General features: G+C 50.9%; 1 protein-coding gene across 3 annotated transcripts in view; it reads right to left on the bottom strand.

The window, feature by feature from the left end:
* The window catches only part of PRPF6 (pre-mRNA processing factor 6), a 53,059-nt gene that overhangs the window by 12,723 nt on the left and 17,702 nt on the right, over positions 1-22,634 (bottom strand). For all 3 annotated transcript variants that reach the window (XR_002524584.2, XM_003904465.3, XM_021944196.2), the window contains exons 7-12: positions 21,451-21,545; positions 20,837-20,993; positions 19,433-19,595; positions 10,772-10,890; positions 8,622-8,840; positions 4,156-4,278 (exon numbers count right to left, since the gene is read on the bottom strand). Coding sequence is in view for 2 of the 3 variants with exons in the window: in XM_003904465.3 (XP_003904514.1) it covers positions 4,156-4,278; positions 8,622-8,840; positions 10,772-10,890; positions 19,433-19,595; positions 20,837-20,993; positions 21,451-21,545 (876 nt within the window). In the remaining variant the exon portion in view is untranslated. The remainder of the gene's footprint in view (positions 1-4,155; positions 4,279-8,621; positions 8,841-10,771; positions 10,891-19,432; positions 19,596-20,836; positions 20,994-21,450; positions 21,546-22,634) is intronic.

The following is a 22,634-nucleotide window of genomic DNA, read 5'->3' on the forward strand; positions in this document are numbered from 1 at the left end:
CGCAGTGGCTCACGCCTGTAATCCCAGCACCCTAGGAGGCCAAGCCAGGTGGATCACCTGATGTCAGGAGTTCGAGATCAGCCTGACCAACATGGTGAAACCCTGTCTCTACTAAAAATACAAAAATTAGCTGGGCATGGTGGCGTGTGCCTGTAATCCCAGCTGCTTGGAAGGCTGAGGCATGAAAACTGCTTGAACCCGGGAGGCGGAGGTTGCCGTGTGCCAAGATTGTGTCATTGCACTCCAGCCTGGGTGACAGAGCGAGACCTTGTCTCAAAAAAAAAAAAATTAGGTATAGTATATATTTACCATGATAAAAAGTTACATTCATTAGAAACCTGTAAAAGACAAGTGAATACAAAGAGAAAAACCCATCCACTCCAACAGAACTACAGTAAACACAATTCTATTTTCTTCAGGCCTTTTTTCCCCTATACTCAAGAATGACTTTATCTCTTGGCATCAACAACAAAAGATAACAAAAGAGCCAGTCGCCATGTGCAGTGCTAAAGCATCTGGGGGTTCGTCTGACCGGCAGTCATGACACCTGGAGACTCACTGGGCCGGGTGCAGACACCCGTTCCTACTCAGCCTCACACGGGGACAAGTCACCGTCCTCTGCGCCCTGCAGATGCTAAAAGGATTTTTCTTTTTTAAGACAGTCTCGCTTTATCGCCCAGGCTGGAGGGCAGTGGCGTGATCTCGGCTCCCTGAAACCTCCACCTCCTGGGTTCAAGTGATTCTCCTGCCTCAGCCTCCCGAGTAGCTGGGACTACAGGCGCCGCCACCACACCCAGCTAATTTCTGTATTTTTAGTAGAGACGAGGTTTCACCATTTTGGCCAGGATGGTCTGGAACTCCTAATCTCAAGTGATCCACCCACCTCAGCCTCCAAAAGTGCTGGGATTCCAGGCATGAGCCACCGTGCCAGGCCGCAGAAAGGACTCTTGTACCAAGAACAAGTTTGTTGCTGAAGGTGAGTGAGAGGCCCCCAGAAAGCGGGTCAGGAACAAGGTTTTGCAACTGTGAACACGACAGTGGGGAAGATCTGGACGGGCAGCTCACGGCTGTCCAAGTCCCACACGGGGCACCCAAGACGCTTCCCCGAGGAACAGCTGTGTTCTAGAGGGAGGGACCGCCGGGAGCCTCCCAGTGCGAAGGACGCCCAGCATGAAAACGGGCAAGGAGAAAGAAAAGGAGTGGGATGTCACTGAGACTGCTTCACTCAGACCTGCTGCCTCCCAGGTCACATGGCTTCAGTCTGACTCAACCAGCACAGAAACCAGCAAGGGCCCTGCCTCGGGCACTGTGTCCTGACCAGGAGCATCTGAGGGGGTCAGGGAGGGTGCCAGTGAGGGTCAGGCCCTGGATAGAGCACTCTGGTCTATGCCCCTCTGTGATTTCTGATCCAAGTCCTGAGGGTTGGTGACAAAGCATTTCAGACTCTCCACTGCCTCCTCTGACCTTCACAAGCAATCCGAGAGTGGCCTGAACACCCACAGGGTCAAGTGATGCCATGCCCAGGGCCCTGGTGTCCGGGACGGAAGCAGCACTATAGCTCACTTCTGGGCACAGAAACACTGTCCGCCGTACCCCAGCACGACGAGCACTTTGAAAAACAACTGTGCTTACTCCAGTGTATGTGAAGGAGATGACAAAATGAGAAGAGAAAATCAGGCTGGGTGCAGTGGCTCACACCTGTAATCCCAGCACTTTGGGAGGCTGAGGCAAGTGGATGGTCTGAGGTCAGGAGTTCCAGACCAGCCTGGCCAACATGGCGAAACCTCGTCTCTATAAAAAATACAAAAATTAGCCGGCTGTGGTGGCAGACGCCTGTAGTTCCAGCTACTCAGGAGGCTGAGGCAAGAGAATTGCTTGAACCCCTGAACTGGGAGGTGGAGGTTGCAGTGAGCCAAGATTGCGCCATCGGACTCCAGCCTGGGCGACAGAGTGAAGACTCCATCTTAAAAAAAACAAAAACAACGACGACGACAACAAAAACCGTTACCGCTGCCCTGCGTCTTAACTCACCTAAGGACTGATGTGTGTATTTTAGCACACATGGGGCGGGAGGATGGCCCAGCCAGCACACAAGCTCTGGGTCGTGCCACACGGGGTGCAAAGGAACCATGTGCGTATCACACAGACAATGCCAGCAGTGGGGTCTGATCCCAAGGACCAAAGGAGGAGCCACTGGCCAATCCAGATGGAAGGAAGTGAACACACACGGATGAAGGAGAAAGTGAAGCTCTTCATTACTGTAGAATTCCAACTAATAAAATGTAGGAGAAACTGTTCACAAAATCATTATGCGGGTGTGGCCAGGCACAGTGACGTACCCGTCATCCTACACACTTTGGGAGGCTGAGGTGGGATCACTTGAAGCCAGGAGTTCAAAACCGGCCTGGATAACATAGTGAGACACTGTTTCCACAAAAAAAAAAATTTAATATAAAAAAGATTTTTTAAAAAATCACCATTTAGCAAACACCACAGAAACAACTGATTCAGGCCAAGAAGCATCATTCATGGATCCTCAAAATACTTATTAATAACAACAGAGAAACAGCAACCACACAGTGGAGACGCCTGCACCAGAGGGTCGGAGTCGGACAGGTGCACACCGCTCTGTAGGATGCACCAGGAGGACCCAACCCAACCCAGAGGGGACACCACAGAGGACCAGATCAAACAGGAGCCTACAGCGTCACTGGCCTGTGGTCCTCAAAAAACTCAGACTCATGAAAAACAAAGGCTGAGGCTCTCTTCCAGACTAGCCAGAGGATGACCCTGTATTCCTCACAGAACACAGTTGGTTTTTTCTTCTGCTAAAAGGACGCAGAGACAACGGGTGAGACTTCTTCTTCTTTTGAGATAGGGTCTTGTTGTCGCCCAGGCTGAAGTGTAGTGGTGTAATCACAGCTCACTGTGGCCTCCAACTCCTGAGCTCAAGTGATCCTCCCACCTCAGCCTCCTGAGAAGCTGGGACTACAGGCATGCACCACCATGCCTGGCTTTTGTTTCTGTAAAGATGGTGTTCTGCCATGTCGACCAGGCTGGTTTCAAACTCCTGAGCTCAAGTGATCTGCCCATCTTGGCCTCCCAAAGTGCTGGGATTACAGGTGTCAGCCCCCACGCCCAGCCTGCGGGTGAGATTTGAGTAAGGTCTGAAGTTACAGCACTGTCCCAACATTAATTTCCTGATTTTGATAACTGAGCTATGGTTGTGTAACAGAATGTCCTTTTTTAAAGAAATATACACCAAAGTATTTAAAGGTAAAGGGCATCACATCTGCAACTCCTTCATTGTCAAACAGTTCTAGAAAAAAAGTAAGAGGTAAGTGAACAGAATAAGAAAGCAAATGTGCAGCCGGGCGCGGCGGCTCACGCCTGTAATCCCAGCACTTTGGGAGGCCGAGGTGAGCAGATCAAGAGGTCAGGAGATCGAGACCATCCTGGCCAACATGGTGAAACTCCATCTCTACTAAAAATACAAAAAATTAGCCAGGCGTGGTGATGGGCGCCTGTAGTCCGAGCTACTCGGGAGGCTGAGGCAGGAGAATGGTGGAAACCCGGGAGGTGGAGCTTGCAATGAGCTGAGATGGCACCACTGCACTCCAGCCTGGGCAACAGAGTGAGACCCCGTCTTCAAAAAAAAAAAAAAAAAAAAAAAAAAACCCACAAAAAAAAACTTAGGTTAACAGAAAGCAAGCTGTATTCCTTATGAGTGCAACCACGTGCAAAACAATTTAAAGAGTTTTAAAGGGCCAGGCACCGTGGCTCACACCTGTAACCCGAGCACTTTGGAAGGCCGAGGCGGGTGGATCACGAGGTCAGGAGATCGAGACCATCCTGGCTAACACAGTGAAACCCCGTCTCTACTAAAACCACAAAAAAATTAGCCGGGCGTGGTGGCGGGCGCCTGTAGTCCCAGCGACTCGGGAGGCTGAGGCAGGAGAATGGCGTGGACCCAGGAGGTGGAGGTTGCAATTAGCCGAGGTTGCGCCACTGCACTCCAGCCTGGGCGACAGAGCGAGACTCTGCCTCAGAAAAAAAAAAGAAAAGGTTTTAAAATTGCCTGGTAGTTACAAAGTGCCTGCTGTCCCCACAAGCAGAGGCTCCGCGTTGCGGACAAGGCTCCCGCTGCCGACTCACACTGTCGGCGTCCTCCATCCAGGTGTGCTTCCGGTCTTCCTCCTCAATCCCGATCCCAATCACCGCGCGCACGGCGGCCTGGCAGGTGGCCACACTCCCGGCCCTGTCGCATTCCTCGGCGTCCTGAAAGAGGGACACAAAAGTTACTTTTGATTTTGGAAATCAGAGTTGCAGATTCCCAACAGGAAGCACGGCATTCCTGATGGTTAAAACTGACAGACATCAGCACGAGGTGCTGACGCTGCCTACCAGGGATCTGAGGAAGTGAGTCCATCGCACACCAATCAGAGAAAACAACAGAGAAACGTCACAGAGGACACAGGCACACTGTTCACTAGAAAATAAAAATACAAACAACTTTTAAACATGTGAAAAGAAATGTAAAGCCTTATTATTATTATTTTTTAAGAGACAAGGTCTCAGCCGGGTGCGGTGGCTCACACCTGTAATCCCAGCACTTTGGGAGGCCAAGGAGGGTGGATTACGAGATCAGGAGTTCGAGACCCGCCTGGCCAACCTGGTGAAACCCTGTCTCTACTAAAAAGAAAAATACAAAAATTAGTCAGGCATGGTGGTGGGCGCCCATAATCCCAGCTTACTCGGGAGGCTGAGGCAGGAGAATCACTTGAACCCGGGAGGCAGAGGTTGCAGTAAGCCAAGATCGCGCCACTGCACTCCAGCCTCGGCAACGGAGCAACACTACGTCTTGGGAAAAAAAAAAAGAGAGAAAGAGTCAAGGTCTCCCCCTGTGACTCAGGCTGAAATGCTGTGATACAATCATAGCTCACTGCAGCTTCAAACTCCCAGGCAAAAGGGATCCTCCCACCTCAGCCTCCGAGGAGCACAGTCGTGCAGCACCATGCCCCACGCCCACGGTTACATTGTTTTTTGTAGATACAGGGTTTCCTTATGTTGCCCAGGCTGGTCTTAAACTCCTGGTCTCAAGTAATCCTCCAGCGTTAGCCTCCCAAAGTGCTGGGATTAATGCATAAACCACCACACCCAGTCCCCATTCTTATTTTCAAGATGCTAATTAAACTATTCTAAGTACCATTTTGCACGTATCAGACGACCAACACTGAAACATTTGCTGACGGGCTCACTTGGCAAAGGTGGACCTAAATCTCACACTACAAAGCAGCACCTGTCTCTACGGAGGGCAATTTCTCATTCTCTATCAAAATAAAACAGGCACATACTGGACCCAGCAGGTCGACTTCAAGGCATTCATGTGACCAATATATTCCCATGTGTGCAAGACAATGTGTCTACCAACAAGAGACCGATAAGCCAGCTAGAGCAACAGGGTGCAGGAGCACAGGCACCACTGTGGCACGCCAACCCGGGGGACCACGACATGAGCGAGCGAGCGAAGTGCGACAGGAACCACACGCCTCCAGACCCCCCCGAGCCCCGCCAGCACCAGAAAACCATCCCAGACGGAAAGCAGAGCCAAGAGCAAGGATCTGAGGCAGGGACGCTGGCAAGAAGGTCAGAGCTGAGAAGAACACATGAGGCAAGGACCCAGCACCCAGACCCCCAGGGCCTGCAGCAAAGGTGCTGGCTCTTCCTCCATGTACAGTTTCTAGTGAATGCAAACTGCTTCTGAACCACTGTAAAGTCAAACCATGGGAAGTCAGGGACCATCTGTATTTGCAAATCGTGTATCCGATAAGTGACTATATCCAGAATATATAAAAACATCTCTTACAACTCAATAATAAAACAACAGACAAAAACAATACATAGACAATAATAAAGACACAATCCAATTTAAAAGTAGGCAAAGGATTTCAATACCTCCATGCTACAACATGGATGAATCCTGAAAACACACTAAGTTAAGGCCAGTCACAAAAGACCACATGTCGTGTGATTCCACTCACAGGTGCCCCAGTGTGGGACGATGTAAAAGCCACACACATTCAGTAGAAGCAATACTTAGCCTCAAACCACCACCGTTTTTCACTTTCATCGCAGCATTCAATAAATTACATGAGTTATTCAACACTTTATGTTCAATGACTTTGCCCAACTGTAGGCTAAGGTAGGTGTTCTGAGTATGTTTAACCCAGTAGATAGGCTGAGCCACAAAGTATAGCAGGTTAGGTGTATCACACACATTTTTATTTTATTTTATTTTATTTTATTTATTTTTTGAGACAGTCTCGCTCTGTCGCCTAGGCTGGAGTACAGTGTTACGATCTTGGCTTACTGCAACCTCTGCGTCCGCCAAGTTCAAGCGATTCTCCTGCCTCAGCCTCCCGAGTAGCTGGGATTACAGGTGCCCACCACCATGCCTGGCTAATTTTTTTGTATTTTTAGTAGCGACAGGGTTTCACCATGTTGGCCAGGCTGGTCTCAAACTCTTGACCTCAAATGATCCGCCTGCCTCAGCCCTGCAATGTGCTAAGATTATAGGTGTGAGCCACAGCACCCAGCCTCAAACGCATTTTAGACTTACGATATTTTCAACTTACAATGGGTTTATCAGGATATAAGCCCATAAGTTGAACATCTGTATATAAAATGTCCAGAAAAAAAATGTATAGACAAAGAAAGTAAAAAAGCAAGGTTAGACAGGCACAGTGGCTCACACTTGTAATCCCAGCACTTTGGGAGGCCGAGGCAGGTGGATCATCTGAGCTCAGGAGTTTGAGACCAGCCCGAACAACATGGCGAAACCACGTCTCTACAAAAGACAGAAAAAAATTAGCCAGGTGTGGTGGCGCACACCTGTAGTCCCAGCTACTCAGGAGGCTGAGGCAGAACTGCTTGAGCCCAGGAAGCAAATGTGGCAGAGAGCCAAGACTGATTGTCCCACACACTCCAGCCTGGGAGACAGACAGACCCTGTCTCAGAAAACAAACAAACAAACAAACAAAAGGCTACAGAGGTGAGTAAACGGGGAGCAACAACTCACGGACACAGGACTTCTTTCTGGGGTGATGAGAACGTTCTAAGATTGTGGTGACAGATGGACAGCTCTGTGAATATACTAAACACCACTGAATTGTAAACTTTCAATGGGTGGATTCTATAGAACGCTAATCATAGCTTAATAAACTGTCACAGGCTGGGCATGGCAGCTGATGCCCGTAATCTCAACACTTTAGGAGGCTGAAGTGGTAGGATCCCTGAAGGCCAGGAGTTTAAGACCAGCCTGGGCAGCATAACAAGACAAAAAATAAAAATTAAAAAATTGGCCAAGCATGGTGGCACATGCCTGTAGTTCCAGCCACTTGAGAGGTTAAGGCAGGAAGATCGCTTGAGCCCAGGAGATCAAGGATGCAGTGAGCCATGAATGCACCACTGCACTCCGGCCTGAGAAACACGGCAAGACCCTGTCTCCTAAAAAAAAAAAAAAGAAGGAAAGGAATGAAGGAAGGAAGGAAGGGAGGGAGGAAGGAAGGACTGTCATAAAATAAAACAGAAATAATAATTTCATTATTTATTTTTCTGGAGAGAAACATAACTCAGAGGGTGACTCCTAAAAAGAAGGTAATAAAGGGAACCCAAGTCTTACTTCCTGAGTTAGATGACCTTTGGAGACTTTTCTATGGCCTTAAGTCTAGAGATACAGTTAAAAGACAGGGAAAACCAAGGCGGGCAGATTGCTTGAGGTCAGGAGTTCGAGACAAACCTGGCCAACATGGTGAAACCTTGTCTCTACTAAAAATACAAAAATTAGCTGGGCATGGTGGCAGGTGCCTATAATCCCAGCTACTCAGGTGGCTGAGGTAGGAGAATTGAACCCAGGAGGTGGAGGTTGCAGTGAGCCAAGAACACGCCACTGCACTCTAGCCTGGGTGACAGAGCGAGACTCCCTCAAAAAAAAAAAAAAAAAAGGGTGTTGGCCCGGTGCGGTGGCTCAGGCCTGTAATCCCAGCACTCTGGGAGGCCAAGGTGGGCGGATCACGAGGTCAGGAGATCAAGACCATCCTGGCTAACACGGTGAAACCCCATCTCTACTGAAAATACAAAAAATTAGCCAGGCATGGTGGCGGACACCTGTAGTCCCAGCTACTCGGGAGGCTGAGGCAGGAGAATGGTGTGAACCTGGGAGGCAGAGCTTGCAGTGAGCCAAGGTGGCACCACTGCACTCCAGCCTGGGTGACGAGCGAGACTCGATCTCAAAAAAAAAGGGTGTGGGGGAGAGGGAAAGAGTGGAAGAAGCCATGAGACTCTTAGGTGTATCATTTCTACTAGCAAAGAAATGCAGTCAGGTGTGCACACACTGAAAGGGCTTCCGAAGCATTCACCCCAAGACGAACTCAAGGCCTGAATCCATCAAGAGTGACAGTGGCCTTGCCCAGGTCGCTCAGGGCCCAGCCACACCTGTGCCTGCTTCCGGTTCGGCGCAGGACTCCCTAGCACCATTCAGCAGCCCCCAGTCCTGCGTGGGACTCCCACGTGCGGCACGTACACTGTTAAAGCCGACACCACGACACCCGCCTGTGGCCCACCTGGATCCACTGCTCGCGGTTGATCTCCACACCGTTGGCCCGCAGCGAGGTGATGGCTCGGTCAATGATCTTCTCCACCATCTGTGTGTTCCCATTGGCTTCCTCCAGCTTAGCGGCTGTGATCCAGATGTGCCGGTCTGTAGGAATGTTCTCTCGCGCTTTGTTCAAGACCTTGCGGGCATTTTCATAGGTCTCCAGCCTCGCCAGAGCAAGCCAGAGCTACGCGGAGAGGACACCAGAAAAAGGAGAGGACACTGTGCTGAGGGGACAGATGCAGGCCAGACAGCGACCCACCCTGCAGCACGGCCACAACGCTCTTTCTTAGCTCTCGAGAGCCATTTGAACACGGCCTGAGAAGCGTCCACAGCAGCACTTCTCACCTGACCAACTGCTCACTGATGCTTCTGACTGACTTAGTGACTCTGGTGAGCAGGAAAAGATTCTCAGTGGAATGTTCACAAACAAACAAACAAACAAACATGTCTCCACAAACAAACATATCTCCACAAACATGCCTCCACAAACATGCCTCCACAAACACTGCCTCCACAAACATCGCCTCCACAAACACGCCCACAATAAACAAACACGCCTCCACAAACAAACACGCCTCCACAAACAAACACTGGTCTCCACAAACAAACACTGCCTCCACAAACACGCCTCCACAAACACTGCCCCCACAAACACGCCCACAAACACGCCCACAAACACGCCTCCCACAAACACGCCTCCACAAACAAACACTGCCTCCACAAACACGCCTCCACAAACAAACATGCCTCCACAAACACTGCCTCCACAAACATGCCTCCACAAACATGCGCCTCCACAAACACTGCCTCCACAAATGCCCACAAACAAACACTGCCTCCACAAACACGCCTCCACAAACAAACATGCCTCCACAAACACTGCCTCCACAAACATGCCTCCACAAACATGCCTCCACAAACACTGCCTCCACAAACACGCCTCCACAAACATGCCTCCACAAACACGCCTCCACAAACACTGCCTCCACAAATGCACGCCTCCACAAACACGCCCACAAACATGCTTCCACAAACACTGCCTCCATAAACACTGCCTCCACAAACATGCCTCCACAAACATGCCTCCACAAACACTGCCTCCACAAACATGCCTCCACAAACACTGCCTCCACAAACAAACACTGCCTCCACAAACATGCCTCCACAAACAAACACTGCCTCCACAAACACGCCTCCACAAACACGCCTCCACAAACATGCCTCCACAAACAAACATGCCTCCACAAACACTGCCTCCACAAACACTTCCACAAACACTGCCTCCACAAACATGCCTCCACAAACACGCCTCCACAAACACTGCCTCCACAAACACGCCTCCACAAACACTGCCTCCACAAACACGCCTCCACAAACACTGCCTCCACAAACATCGCCTCCACAAACACTGCCTCCAGGCACACAGAGCGCCAGACCTGATACCAGGGGCTGGCACAGATGGGCAGGATGAGGCTACTGCCCTCATGGGCTAAACACACGGAAGGGTGTTCAGCCTCCTGGAGTTCCCAGACTCTTGGCTCTGCAGCACTCCATCCCTAAGATGTGTATGGGCTTTATTCATTTTTATGTAAATAAAACAAGATTAATGTTGTTTGGAGAATTTCACAATACCCCTTAGGATAATTGAAGACATGCTAGGTATCATAAAACCAAGACTAAAAATCACTGCACAGAATGCTGTGAACTGGAATGCCTAAAACCAAAGAAATCCCGCTTAGCTTGGAGGCAAAGAGCAGTCACGCGGGGCTGGCAGAAAGCAGTGTTTTCTATCACCCTCCCACCTTCGGCTCCCATGACAAACTCTGGGCTGAATGAGAGAAAATGGCGCCTGAGAGAACTTTCTGCAGTGGTCAGATACGAGCTAAGATTCTCTCTGCACTTCCATTAACAGCAAAACTAGCTGAAGCCTCTCACCACCCTGCCTAGCAGCTGTGTACAGAACGGTATCCTGGGGCTCCGTACGGCCTTCTGCTCCCAGAAAGCGCAGCCTGAGTGAGCTCAATGCTCCACTTACATCATCACTTCCAGACACAGAACCTGGGCTCGGGCCTTGGCCACTCTGGGCTCTGGTGGCCCTGAGTCCGCCAGACTCACCTCCACACTGGTGGGGCAGCACTCCACAGCCCGACTCAGCATGATTCTGGCATCTTCAGGCTCTTCCAGCTCAACAGCTGCTTTCCACAAGCGAACCGAGTTTGGAACATGCTCGAGGGCTAGGAAAGGTCAAAGGAGAAACCATGTTACAGAAAAGGAGACAAAAGCAGGAGGCTCATGTGGTGAGCATGCTGCTGGTCAGGGTGAGATGGACTTCCCCAGTGACAGTCAGGGACCACACACCTGCCCTTTAAGTGGCTTCCTTCAGTTCTGGGGCAGACACAAACAAGGACAAACAGAGCATCTTGTGGTAGCAGAAAGCAAGGAAGTGACTGAAGACTGCCGAGGTCACATCAACAGGACTCAGGAAACCAGCAACGATGGGAATGAACCTCAAAAACATGCTGAACAACAAAAGAAACCAGTCCCAAAAGAGTTTAGACTGTACGACTCCCTTTATGTGACGTTTGAAAACAGGCAAAACTCATCTTGGTAAAATAAGTCAGAAGCATGACTGCCAACGAATGGGGACAGTGCACTGACTGAGAGGCACCAGGGGACTTTCTTGGAGGATGGAAATGTTTTTGTTTTTGTTTTGAGACACAGTCTCATTCTATTGCCCAGGCTGGAGTGCAATGGCACGATCTCAGCTCACTGCAACCTCTGCTTCCTGGGTTCAAGTGATTCTCCTGTCTCAGCCTCCCAAATAGCTGGGACTATAGGTGTGCACCACCACGGCCGGCTAATTTTTGTATATTTAGTGGAGATGGGGTTTCACCATATTGGCCAGGCTGGTCTCAAACTCCTGATGTCAAGTGATCCACCTGCTTCAGCCTCCCAAAGTGCTGGGATTACGGATGGGGCCACGGCGCCCACCCTAGAAATGCTCTATGCCTTGGCCGAGTGTGGGTTATATGGGTGTATGCACTTGTGAAGACATCAAACTGCACACTTAAGATCTACGTAATTCACTTCAGATATTTAGGGGAAAAAAATGCCAGTGTCTGAAATATCTCTTTTTTTTTTTCTGAGACAGAGTCTCGCTCTGTCACCAGGCTGGAGTGCAGTGGCATGATCTCGGCTCACTGCAACCTCTGTCACCCAGGTTCAAGTGATTCTCCTGCCTCAGCCTCCCAAGTAGCTGGGAGTATAGGCATGTGGCCACCACGCCCAGCTAATTTTTGAAATTTTAGTAGAGACGGGGTTTCACCATGTCAGCCAGGATGGTTTCAATCTCTTGACCTCGTGATCCACCCGCCTCGGCCTCCCAAAGTGCTGGGATTACAGGCATGAGCCACCACGCCCAACCTGAAATACCTCATTATTATATGTTTTGCCTTAAATAAAAATACTTAAAACTTAAAAAAAATTCAAGATCAAACTAGAAGAGACTCTCACTGGACAATGATCAGAGAGTCTGAAGGTCAATAATAATATTAAGAATATTACCTGCAATGTATTCGAATCCATGAAATACAACAGCATTCAAAGTTCATAACAAAGCTCAAAGAGACCATTAGTCACCTTTGGAGAATGCTAGAGAACGAAATCATCATCCCGAAAGTTGAAAGGAGAGCAAATCAAGTATCTATTCTGTCTTTTCCAAATAAACACAGAATAACCAAATCATGGATATAGGAAAGTTCTTCTCTTTAGAATAATTCTGGCAATAAAAACAAAAAGGGTGACCTAATTGTAATGTCACCGTTTTGCACACCCTAACGAAGTCACAGATGCGGGCACAGGTCACCAGCCACTGCCAAAGGCAGGAGCTGAAAGGCTGTGGAGAACCCCATGAAGGACACTGGGGCCACTGAGCCGTGACAGCCTCTGCAGCTCCTGACGCTGCTTGCATTGCCACGAATGCTTCCTTGGTTAAAAAAAAAAAAAAAAGGAAAAAAAAACAAAAGCAAAAACAAAGCTTACTCTTACAAGTCTCCAAATCTACCTTCCAATTTACAAGAGGATACAGGAAACAGAGGATACAGGAAACGAGGCCACAGGAAACAGTCTCATGGCTGCAGTGAGCAAACCCCAACGTGAGGACTCTCAAGGAAAAACCCAATTCCATCAACAAACCCAGAAAAGACATCAACCAAACTCAATGTTTACACTGTGCTTAGATGCTGACTCAAACCAACCGTGCGTGCATGTGGTTATGTGCGCGTGTGTCTGTGGCAGGTACTGACATGACAGCTGGAAAAATATGAATGCTGTAGACATTTAACGATGTTAAGAAATTAGGCCAGGCTGAGTGCGGCCTGTAGCTCATGCCTGTACTCCCAGCATTTTGGGAGGCCAAGGCGGGCAAATCACCTGAGGTCAGGAGTTCGAGACCAGCCTGATCAACATAGTGAAACACTGTCTCTACTAAAAATATAAAAATTAGGAAGGTGGCCGGGCGCGGTGGCTCAAGCCTGTAATCCCAGCACTTTGGGAGGCCGAGATGGGCGGATCACGAGGTCAGGAGATCGAGACCATCCTGGCTAACACGGCGACGCCCTAAAAAAAAAAAAAAAAAAAAAAATTAGGAAGGTATGGTGGCATGCACCTGTAATCCCAGCTATTGGGGAGGCTGAGGCAGGAGAATTGCTTGAACCCAGGAGAACTGCAGTGAGCTGAGACTGCCACTGCACTCTAGCCTAGGTGACAGAGAGAGACTGCAACTCAAAAAAAAAAAAAAGAAAAAGAAGAAAAGAAATTAGGCCAGGCAGCTGACTGTGGTGGCTCACACCTGTAATCCCAGCATTTTGGGAGGCTGAGGTGGGAGGACCACTTGAGCCCAGGAGTTCGAGACTAGCCTGGACAACATGGCAAAACCTTGTCTCTACAAAAATACAGCTGGGCGTGGTGGCATGTACTTGCGGTCCCAGCTAGCTGGGTGGCAGAGATGGGAGGACTGCTTGAGCCCAGGAGGTGGAGGTTGCAGTGAGCCAAAACTGTACCACTGAACTCCAGCTCCAGCCTAGGCGAAAGAGGGAGACCCGGTCTCAGAAAAAAAAGGAGGAAAAGGGCAGGGCAGGGGAGTGGAGGGGAGGAGGGAAGAGGAGGAGGGGAGGGAAGGGGGCAAGCGAGCGAGCTACGCGGTCCTGTAGGTACCTGCTCTCCTGCTGAGAAACAGCCCCAGGCTGGCTGTGAGGCCCTGGCAGGGAATGAACACTCAGCTCAGGGACACAGAAACGACTGAGCAACCTGCTGCCCGCTCCGGGTGTTACTGACAGACCAAGCCACAAGGTTGGGCAGATGCAGCAGTGGCCTCATAAGGTAGAAATGGCACCCGGGAGATGGGGTGGAAGGAGGCAGGTGCAGCACAGCTGCCTAAGCCACGGGGCAGACGCCCCCTCCACTGGTGGCTGCTCAACTGCTTTCCTCCCTCAGCCCACACTTACAACCTCTGAGGAGTTCCTTAGGATCAAGGGACTGAGAAGGCAAAAGTCTGTTGTGGTTTACACATGGTTCTGCACAGCACACTGGCACTGACACCCCTGGCCTTATTATCTGGACGTCCGCTTGACCACCTGACGGATGGCCAGAAGACAAAGCTGTGTGAATTCACTGACTCAGGCAGAACAGTCTTACCATGTGCCCATCACTCAGAGCCATGGCCTGGCAGCCCAGCAGGATGCCACAGATGCTGTGAATAGACCCCAATCCCAGCTGGATCTCACAGCCAAAACACATGGGTCTAGGAATAAGCAGTGATGTCTGAACGGCTCTGAGGCCACAAGTCCTGTCTCTGCCTCTTTGGACCCTCCTGTCAAGAGAGCTAGTCCAAAGGCCGAGCACGGTGGCTCACACTTGTAATCCCAGCACTTTGGGAGGCTGAGGCAGGTGGATCATGAGGTCAGGAGTTCGAGACCAGCCTGGCCAACACAAACCCCGTCTCTACTAAAAATACAAAAAGTAGTTGGGTGTGGTGGCAGGCACCTGTAATCCCAGCTACTTGGGAGGCAGGAGAATTCCTTGAACCCAGAAGGTGGAGGTTGCAGTGAGCCGAGATCACGCCGCTGCACTCTAGCCTGGGCAACAGAATGAGACTCAGTCTCAAAAAAAAAAAAAAAAAAAAAGAGAGCGAGCAAGCGAGCGAGCTAGTCCAAAGGGAGTATGTGCCAACCAGGGTGCAGGTCACAGCTCCCTCTGGCCTCCTCATGTACCAGCCCGGGCTGGAGAGGCTAACCCTGACTCCCAAAGCGAGACTGAGTTGCTGCCACCCACTGGGGGAGACTATCTAGAGGCCGGTCCTGAGTACAGTTTAGTATTTCTGCTTCTACCAGTAAAAGTTAATGGGAACTACAGTCGCCAAAAAAGCAAAACTACCAACAAGTCAGACCCTTTGGGGATAAAGATTTGGGTCCTGGCTGGGCACAGGGGCCCACATCTGCAGTGCCAGCATTTTGGGAGACTGAATGGGAGGATCACCTGAGTCCAGGAGTTTAAAACCAGCCTGGACAATATAGGGAGACCTCGTCTCTACGAAAAATTAAAAACTTAGCCAGGCATAGTGGTGTGTCCCTGAAGTCCCAGCTACTCAGGAGGCTGAGACTGGAGGATAGTTTGAGTCTGGGAGGTTGAGGCTCCAGTGACCCTATGATCATGCCACTGCACTCCAGCCCGGGCAACAGAGCGAGAGCCTGTCTCAAAATAAAAATTATCTGGGCATGGTGGTATGCGCCTGTGGTCCCAGCTACTCAAGAGCCGGAAGCAGGAGGATCACTAGAGCCCAGGAGGTTGAGGCTGCAGTGAGCTGATTGCAACACAGCTCTCCAGCCTGGGCAATAGGAGGAGGCTCTGCCTAAAAACAAAAAGATTCGGGTTACTCATCCAGGTCAAGAACCCTGACTGAGTAGGGTGATGGCAGAGGGCACAGCAGTAAATAAAGAAAGCCCCATCCTCCAGCCAGGCGACGAGGCACAGACAGAAGACACGAGCGACACAGCTGCTTTTCCTGTGTGCGCTCGCCTCTCCTGCATGGGAGACACAGCTGCTTTTCCTGTGTGCACTCGCCTCTCCTGCATGGCAGACGAGTGCTTCATTTGTCCAAATATGAACTACTTCCCTCAGAACTTTGTACATGGGTGGAGATGAACTTCGTGTCTCTAAAGAACAGTATATTCATGTGGGACTCAATGTATGGAGTCATTAACTTACGACTCCCAGGACTCTGTGTCTTTAGGTTTTGGGAGAGAGCTGGCATATCTCCAACGGCATCTCATCAGCAGCCCACAGGCATGGCACCAAAGCCAACAAGGCCACCTTCCCCAGGAGCTTTCGGAAGCCACACAGCACACCACGTTACAATGGCCTCCAGGGAGTGTGACTTTATGAGCAGAAGGGGAGGAAGCACCACAGCCAGCCAACGTATGTGAAGGAAGCACACACCCCTGAAGTTGGCCTAGAACAGGAAAAGAGTATTCTGAAGGCTAGACAAAGCCGTGAAGATGTGACTGTGCAGAGGCCAACATGCTCTCCGGGGGCCACGTGACCGCAGGGAAGCCCCCCCCGACCTGAACTGTGCCGTTCCTGTGCCCCCAGAAGGACACGCTGGTGATGGCTGCTGAAGGATGCCACGCTTCACAGGCCAGAGCGTACGGCTTCGTGTAAAATGACTCCACTTCCACACATCTGCATTAACTAGCGGAGTACACGGCACGTGAGCTGCGTTATCGTAGGGGAGCCGCCAGCCGGGTCTCCCCAAGGGACTCTGCACATGGGACACCCTACCCTGGCCAGTAAGCTCACAGGCTGCACTCTCCCCAATCCTGAAAGCCCTCTTCCCTTTTACAGAGGAAGACATGGAAGCTCAGGGGCCAAGCACCATGCCTAAGGTTACTCAGCCTCCTCAGGTCTCAAGACCAGCACCCGAAACGCCTGGTCTCCCAACAAAGGACTAAGGTGACAGCTCAGCCCAACAGCGACCCAGAGCTCACGGAGACGATGCACTGCCAGGCTCCCTAGCTGGCAGGCATCCTAAGTCACCGGTGGAGGTAGCTGTCATCTTAATTTCAAAAACCAGACCCTTCAAGCAACGTTTAAGTGTTCGCTGACAACCAAATGAAGCAGTGCTGGGCTTTACCCCAGGAAAAGAACCCAGTTTTTAGAAATATTCTTGGGAAAGGGCAGGCCAAGACCAGTATTAGGGGCAGCAGCAAAGGCCATCCTAGAGATCCTGGGTTCATTCTACCTTAGCACAGCTTCTCTGCCTGAGAGAGCAGAGCCAGGAGGCCACTCCCTGAGAAGATGGCCGTGGAAACACAGTCCCTCAATACTCCCCGAAGGCCCCCACCTCCAAGAGCATACGCATACTCCCGTCTCCAAATCCAAACCCACTGGAAACGAACCCAGAACTCCCGTCTCCAAATCCAAACCTACTGGAAACAAACCCGGACAATCTGGTGGTGAGCAGGGAGTGGCCACAAAGACATTCATGATCATTCATCAAACTGTGGCAGGAAGAATTCAATAGAGCTTTTCTAAATAAACAAATTAATTACCCAGACTTTCATGGGCTCTTCATCAAAGAACTATTTCTTCCTAGCTGAAAAAAGATAAACTGATTTCTACAAACCAAGACAGGTGCTAACTTTCTGTTCCTGGCCTCATTATAAGAGGCTGTCTCTGGCCAGGAGCGGTGGCTCACGCCTGTAATCCCAGCACTCTCGGAGGCCGTGGCGGTGGATCATGAGGTCGGGAGACCAAGACCATCCTGGCTAACACAGTGAAACCCCGTCTCTACTAAAAATACAAAAAAACTAGCCGGGCCTGATTACCCAGGCGTGGTGGCGGCGCCTGTAGTCCCAGCTGCTCGGGAGGCTGAGGCAGGAGAATGGCATGAACCCGGGAGGCAGAGCTTGCAGTGAGCTGAGATGGCGCCACTGCACTCCAGCCTGGGTGACAGAGCGAGATGCTGTCTCAAAAAAAAAAAAAAAAAAAAAAAATTGGGCCAGGCGCAGTGGCTCACATCTGTAATCCCAGCACTTTGGGAGGCCGAGGTGGGTGGATCACTTGAGGTGAGGTGTTCAAGATCAGCCTGCCCAACATAGAGAAACCCCGTCTCTACTAAAAACACAAAAATTAACCAGGCGTGGTGGCACATGCCTGTAGTCCCAGCTACTCAGAAGGCTGAGGCAAGAGGATCGCTTGAACCCGGGAGGCAGAGGTTGCAGTGAGCCAAGATGGTGCCATTGCACTTCAGACTGGGTGACAAAGTGGGACTTCATCTCAAAAACAAAAAAAGGCTGGGCACAGGGGCTCACGCCTGTAATCCCAGCACTTTGGGAGGCCGAGGCGGGAGGATCACCTGTGGTCAGGAGTTTGAGACCAGCCCAGCCAACATGGGGAAACCCCATCTCTACTAAAAATACAAAAATTGGCTGGGCGTGGAGGCACACACCCGGTATTCCCGGCTACACAGGAGGCTGAGGCAGGAGAATCACTTGAACCCAGGAGGCAGAGGTTGCAGTGAGCCAAGATTGCGCCCCTGTACTCCAGTCTGGGTGACAGAGCAAGACTCTATCTCAAAAAAAAAAAAAAAAAAAAAAAATTTGTACAGAAGCCACCTGCATAGGCCAGGAGCAGTGGCTCACGCCTGTAATCCCAGCACTTCAGGAGGCGGAGGTGGGTGGATCACAAGGTCAGGAGATGGAGACCATCCTGGCTAACTCGGTGAAACCCCACTTCTACTAAAAATACAAAAAGAAATTAGCCGGGTGTGGTGGCGGCACCTGTAGTCCCAGCTACTGGGGAGGCTGAGGCAGGAGAATGGCGTGAACCTGGGAGGCGGAGCTTGCAGTGAGCTGAGATCACGCCACTGCACTCCAGCCTCGGCGACAGAGCGAGACTCCATCTCAAAGACAACAACCACAACCACGAAAAACAAAACAAAAAAAAAGAAGCCACCTGCAGATTGGCTTCAGAACAGCCCCCGACCAGCACTTGTTCTGGGCCCAGTTCAACAGCAGCATCTACCGCACGCTTCCAGTGACCAGAGAAACCACAGAAAGAAAAATCAACAAACTGCCCACAAAAGCTCTATCCTGGCAGGAATCCCTGGATGGAGCCAGGTTCCCCGGCAGGGACGCCGCCCGCCATCATCCGGCCTGAGCTGACGGCACACGCTGTCTCGGGGGCAGGAGACGCAGCCTCGTCAGCAGCAGGGAAGAGTCCAATCAACGCGGGGCTCCGGTGCCTTCTCAGGAGAGAAAGCGAGTAACACCCACAAAAGGTGTGCACATGCCAGCTGCCGGCTCCGCTCTTCACAGAGACCATCTCCGGAGCCCCAGGACACAGGCTTTGAGCTACTGTGGTTCTCACCCTGCAGATGAGGGAAGCCTGGACCACAGAGTGACTGCCCAATGCATCCAAAATCACACACTGGAAAACGGCAGGAGTGAGGGCTCAACCCCAACATCCCTTCTGGGATGGGAACTCGCCCACCACAGTGTCCCTCCCCCATGGGGGTCCAAGGGCAGAGGCAACCCAACCTGAGAAAAGGTCTGAAAAATGTCCCTGGTTCCTTATCCACTCTCACCAAAAGCCTGAGCCAGGAGCAGGAAAGCTGCTGAGAGGAGGCGCCCCAAGGAGGGAGAAAGCAGCACCTCCGAGGGAGGGGCCAGAGACCCCAGGAGCCCCTGCTGGTGGCAGGCACCTCCGAGGGAGGCTCACCTTTCCGAAGAACCCGCTTCTTTGCGCGAATGTCTGTTTCCAGCTCTGCTGCTCTGATGTAAATCCTGACAGACTGTGGGAGATGACGGACAGCTTGGGCCACCACGGCCTTGGCTGTGTCCCCAGGCTGCAACCTGGCTGCTTCCAGCCAGACATCTTCACTCTGCGAGGCAAGAGATAAGATCAATAAAGCTCAGGGCAGGCTGGAAGCCACAGGGCAGCAGGCACAGATCTCTAGAGCAGATCCTCGGGCCCCAGATTTTACAAAAGCCAATCAGCTCAGCCTCTAACACACCTGCACCAGGAGTCACCCCCTTATAACACTCGCGGACATGGCTACCATATGTCTGAATGAAGAACACATAATGGCTGGGTGCAGTGGCTCACGCCTGTAATCCCAGGACTTTGGGAGGCCAAGGCAGGTGGATCATGAGGTCAGGAGTTTGAGACCAGCCTGGCCAACAAGGCAAAACCCTGTCTCTACTAAAAATACAAAAATTAGCCAGGTGTGGTGGCACGTGCCTGCAATCCCAGGTACTCAGGTGGCTGAGGCAGGAGAATCGCTTTAACCTGGGAGGCAGAGGCTACAGTGAGCCAAGATCATGCCATTGCACTCCAGCCTGGGCAACAGAGCGAGACTTAAAAAAAAAAAAAGAACACATAAAACACCACTTGGTGAAAAGAGCACGATTTGCCTGCAGGATAACTCCACGGACAAAGCGGAGACTGTGCAACTGCTTGGGTAGTTCTTTTTTGCTGTTGTTTTTTGAGACGATGTCTCACCCTGTCCCCCAGGCTGGAGTGCAGTGGCATAATCTCAGCTCACTGCAACCTCCACCTCCACCTCCCGATTAGTTTTGCCATGTTGGCCAGGCTGGTCTCGAACTCCTGACCTCAGGTGATCCACCCGCCTCAGCCTCCCAAAGTGCTGAGATTACAGGCGTGAGCCACCATGCTTAGCGGCCATTAGGTGGGTGAAGAGCTGACCAACTGAGCTCTTTATAATGAAGCTTAGCCTGCCATTAAACCGTGGTGGATTCAGGCGCGGTGGCGGGTGCCTGTGGTCCCAGCTACTCTGGAGGCTGAGACAGGACAATGGCATGAACCCAGGAGGTGGAGCCTGCAGTGAGCCAAGATCGTGCCACTGCACTCCAGCCTGGGTGACAGAGCGTGACTCTGTCTCAAAAAAAAAAACAAAAAAAACAAAAAACAGTGGTGGATTAGCCTTCACTCCACGTGAAAACAAGCAGGAAAAAAACCCTTGGCCGCTTTTCACATGTACCACCAGCCTGTCCCACTGTCTGTAGTTTCAATACCAAAAGAAAGAGATTTGTTCTAAGTTTACTCCCGTAGGGGGCCCACAATCACGCAGCCTCCCAGGAAATGCCTCACAGCGCAGCTCACCTTGGGGCACATCTCTGTCCCCTTCATGATAAGGTTCCGAGCTACTTGTAGCTTCCCAGTGACTTCTTCCAGGCGGGCTGACGCAATCCAGGCTGGCGGGTGATGAGGGTTCGTCTCCCGAACGGACTTGAGGAGCAGTCGTGCCTTCTTGATATCACTACAAGAGGGAGAGTGCACACAGCATCAGGCCATGCTGTCAGGGGTGCACCCGAGACCTAGAACGAAGGCACCCACTTCCCAGTCGCAATGTAAGAACCATCAGTCCTGATGTCCCGAGTTATACAAAACAACTCAGAACGTCAGTGTGCGCTCCTCCAAGCCTGTTCAGCCTCCCTGAGACAAACGCTGAGAACCGAGGTCCAGATGGGGCACGTGGGACACAGCCGGCTGCTTTCCTGCTCAGCACAGGCAGCGACTTGCGGTATCACATGTAACACGTTCAGTGTATGCAATGACTGGATACAGACACATTTCAAATGGAAAAACCAAACTACTCCACTTTATATTTCTTAGAACAACGTCACATTTTGACTGCATATTGCCCATATAAAATCCAAAATATCCTAGGCAACTGGAGTCTCCATCCCAGCCCAGCGGTTCTGCGAAGCACTCACTTGATGTCCCCTCCGTGTGTCGGGATCATGGAATTTAAATCCGTCAGGTAGCCTTTGGGGTCAACGACGGTCTGTCCACTCACGGAGTCAGACACCTGTGAGACAGGCCAGGCTGAGTCAGCTGGATGTGACCAGGTGCAAAACGAAGATCTCAGAGGGTCCCTGGAGCCCCTCCCACAATCCTCGGTGAGTAGTCAGAAGAAAGAAAACAACCTTCATCGCACTCAGACAACACCTTGTGATAATAACAAATTTCTTCTGTATGGAAAAAGATCTATATTTTTATTTATTTTTTTGCGACAAGGTCTCACTCTGTCACCCCTACAAGTAGGAGTGCAGTGGCAATCATAGCTCACTACAGCCTCCAGTTCCAGGGCTCAAGGAATCCCCCTGCCTCAGCCTCCAAAGACTCTGTCTCTACAAAAAAACATAATTTTTGGCCAGGTGTGGTGGCTCACACCTGTAATCTCAGCACTTTGGGAGGCCGAGGCGGGTGGATCACAAGGTCAGGAGTTTGAGACCAGCCTGGCCAGGATGGTGAAACCCCGTCTCTACTAAAAATACAAAAATTAGCCAGACGTGGTGGCACACGCCTATAGTTCCAGCTACTTGGGAAGCTGAGGCAGGAGAATCATTTGAACCCGGGAGGTGGAGGTTGCAGTGAGCCAAGACCGTGACATTGAACTCCAGCCTGGGGACAGAGTGAGACTGTGTCTCAAAAACAAAAACAAAAACATGCTGACACACGCTGCACCAAGGATGAACCTTAAGGACATGAGCTAAGTGAAATAAGCCCGTCACAATAAGGTAAATACTGTAAGACTGCAGTCATATGAGGTCCAGAGAGTAGCGAAATTTACAGAAACAGAAAGAATGGTGGATGCCAGGGGCCAGGGAGAAAGGGCACGGGGACTTAGTGTTTAACGGGTACAGAGTTTCAATCTGGGAAGATGAAACAGTTCTGGAGATGAACGGTGATGAGGCTGTATAACAACATGAACATAATTATGTCAATGAAGGTATGTACAGTTAAGAAAGATTAAAATGGGGCCAGGCGCGGTGGCTCAAGCCTGTAATCCCAGCACTTTGGGAGGCCGAGGCGGGTGGATCACGAGGTCAGGAGATCGAGACTATCCTGGCTAACACGGTGAAACCCCGTCTCTACTAAAAATACAAAAAATTAG

The sequence above is a fragment of the Papio anubis genome, chromosome 16 (assembly GCF_008728515.1).
Source record: "Papio anubis isolate 15944 chromosome 16, Panubis1.0, whole genome shotgun sequence".
Classification (NCBI taxonomy): Eukaryota; Metazoa; Chordata; class Mammalia; order Primates; family Cercopithecidae; genus Papio; species Papio anubis.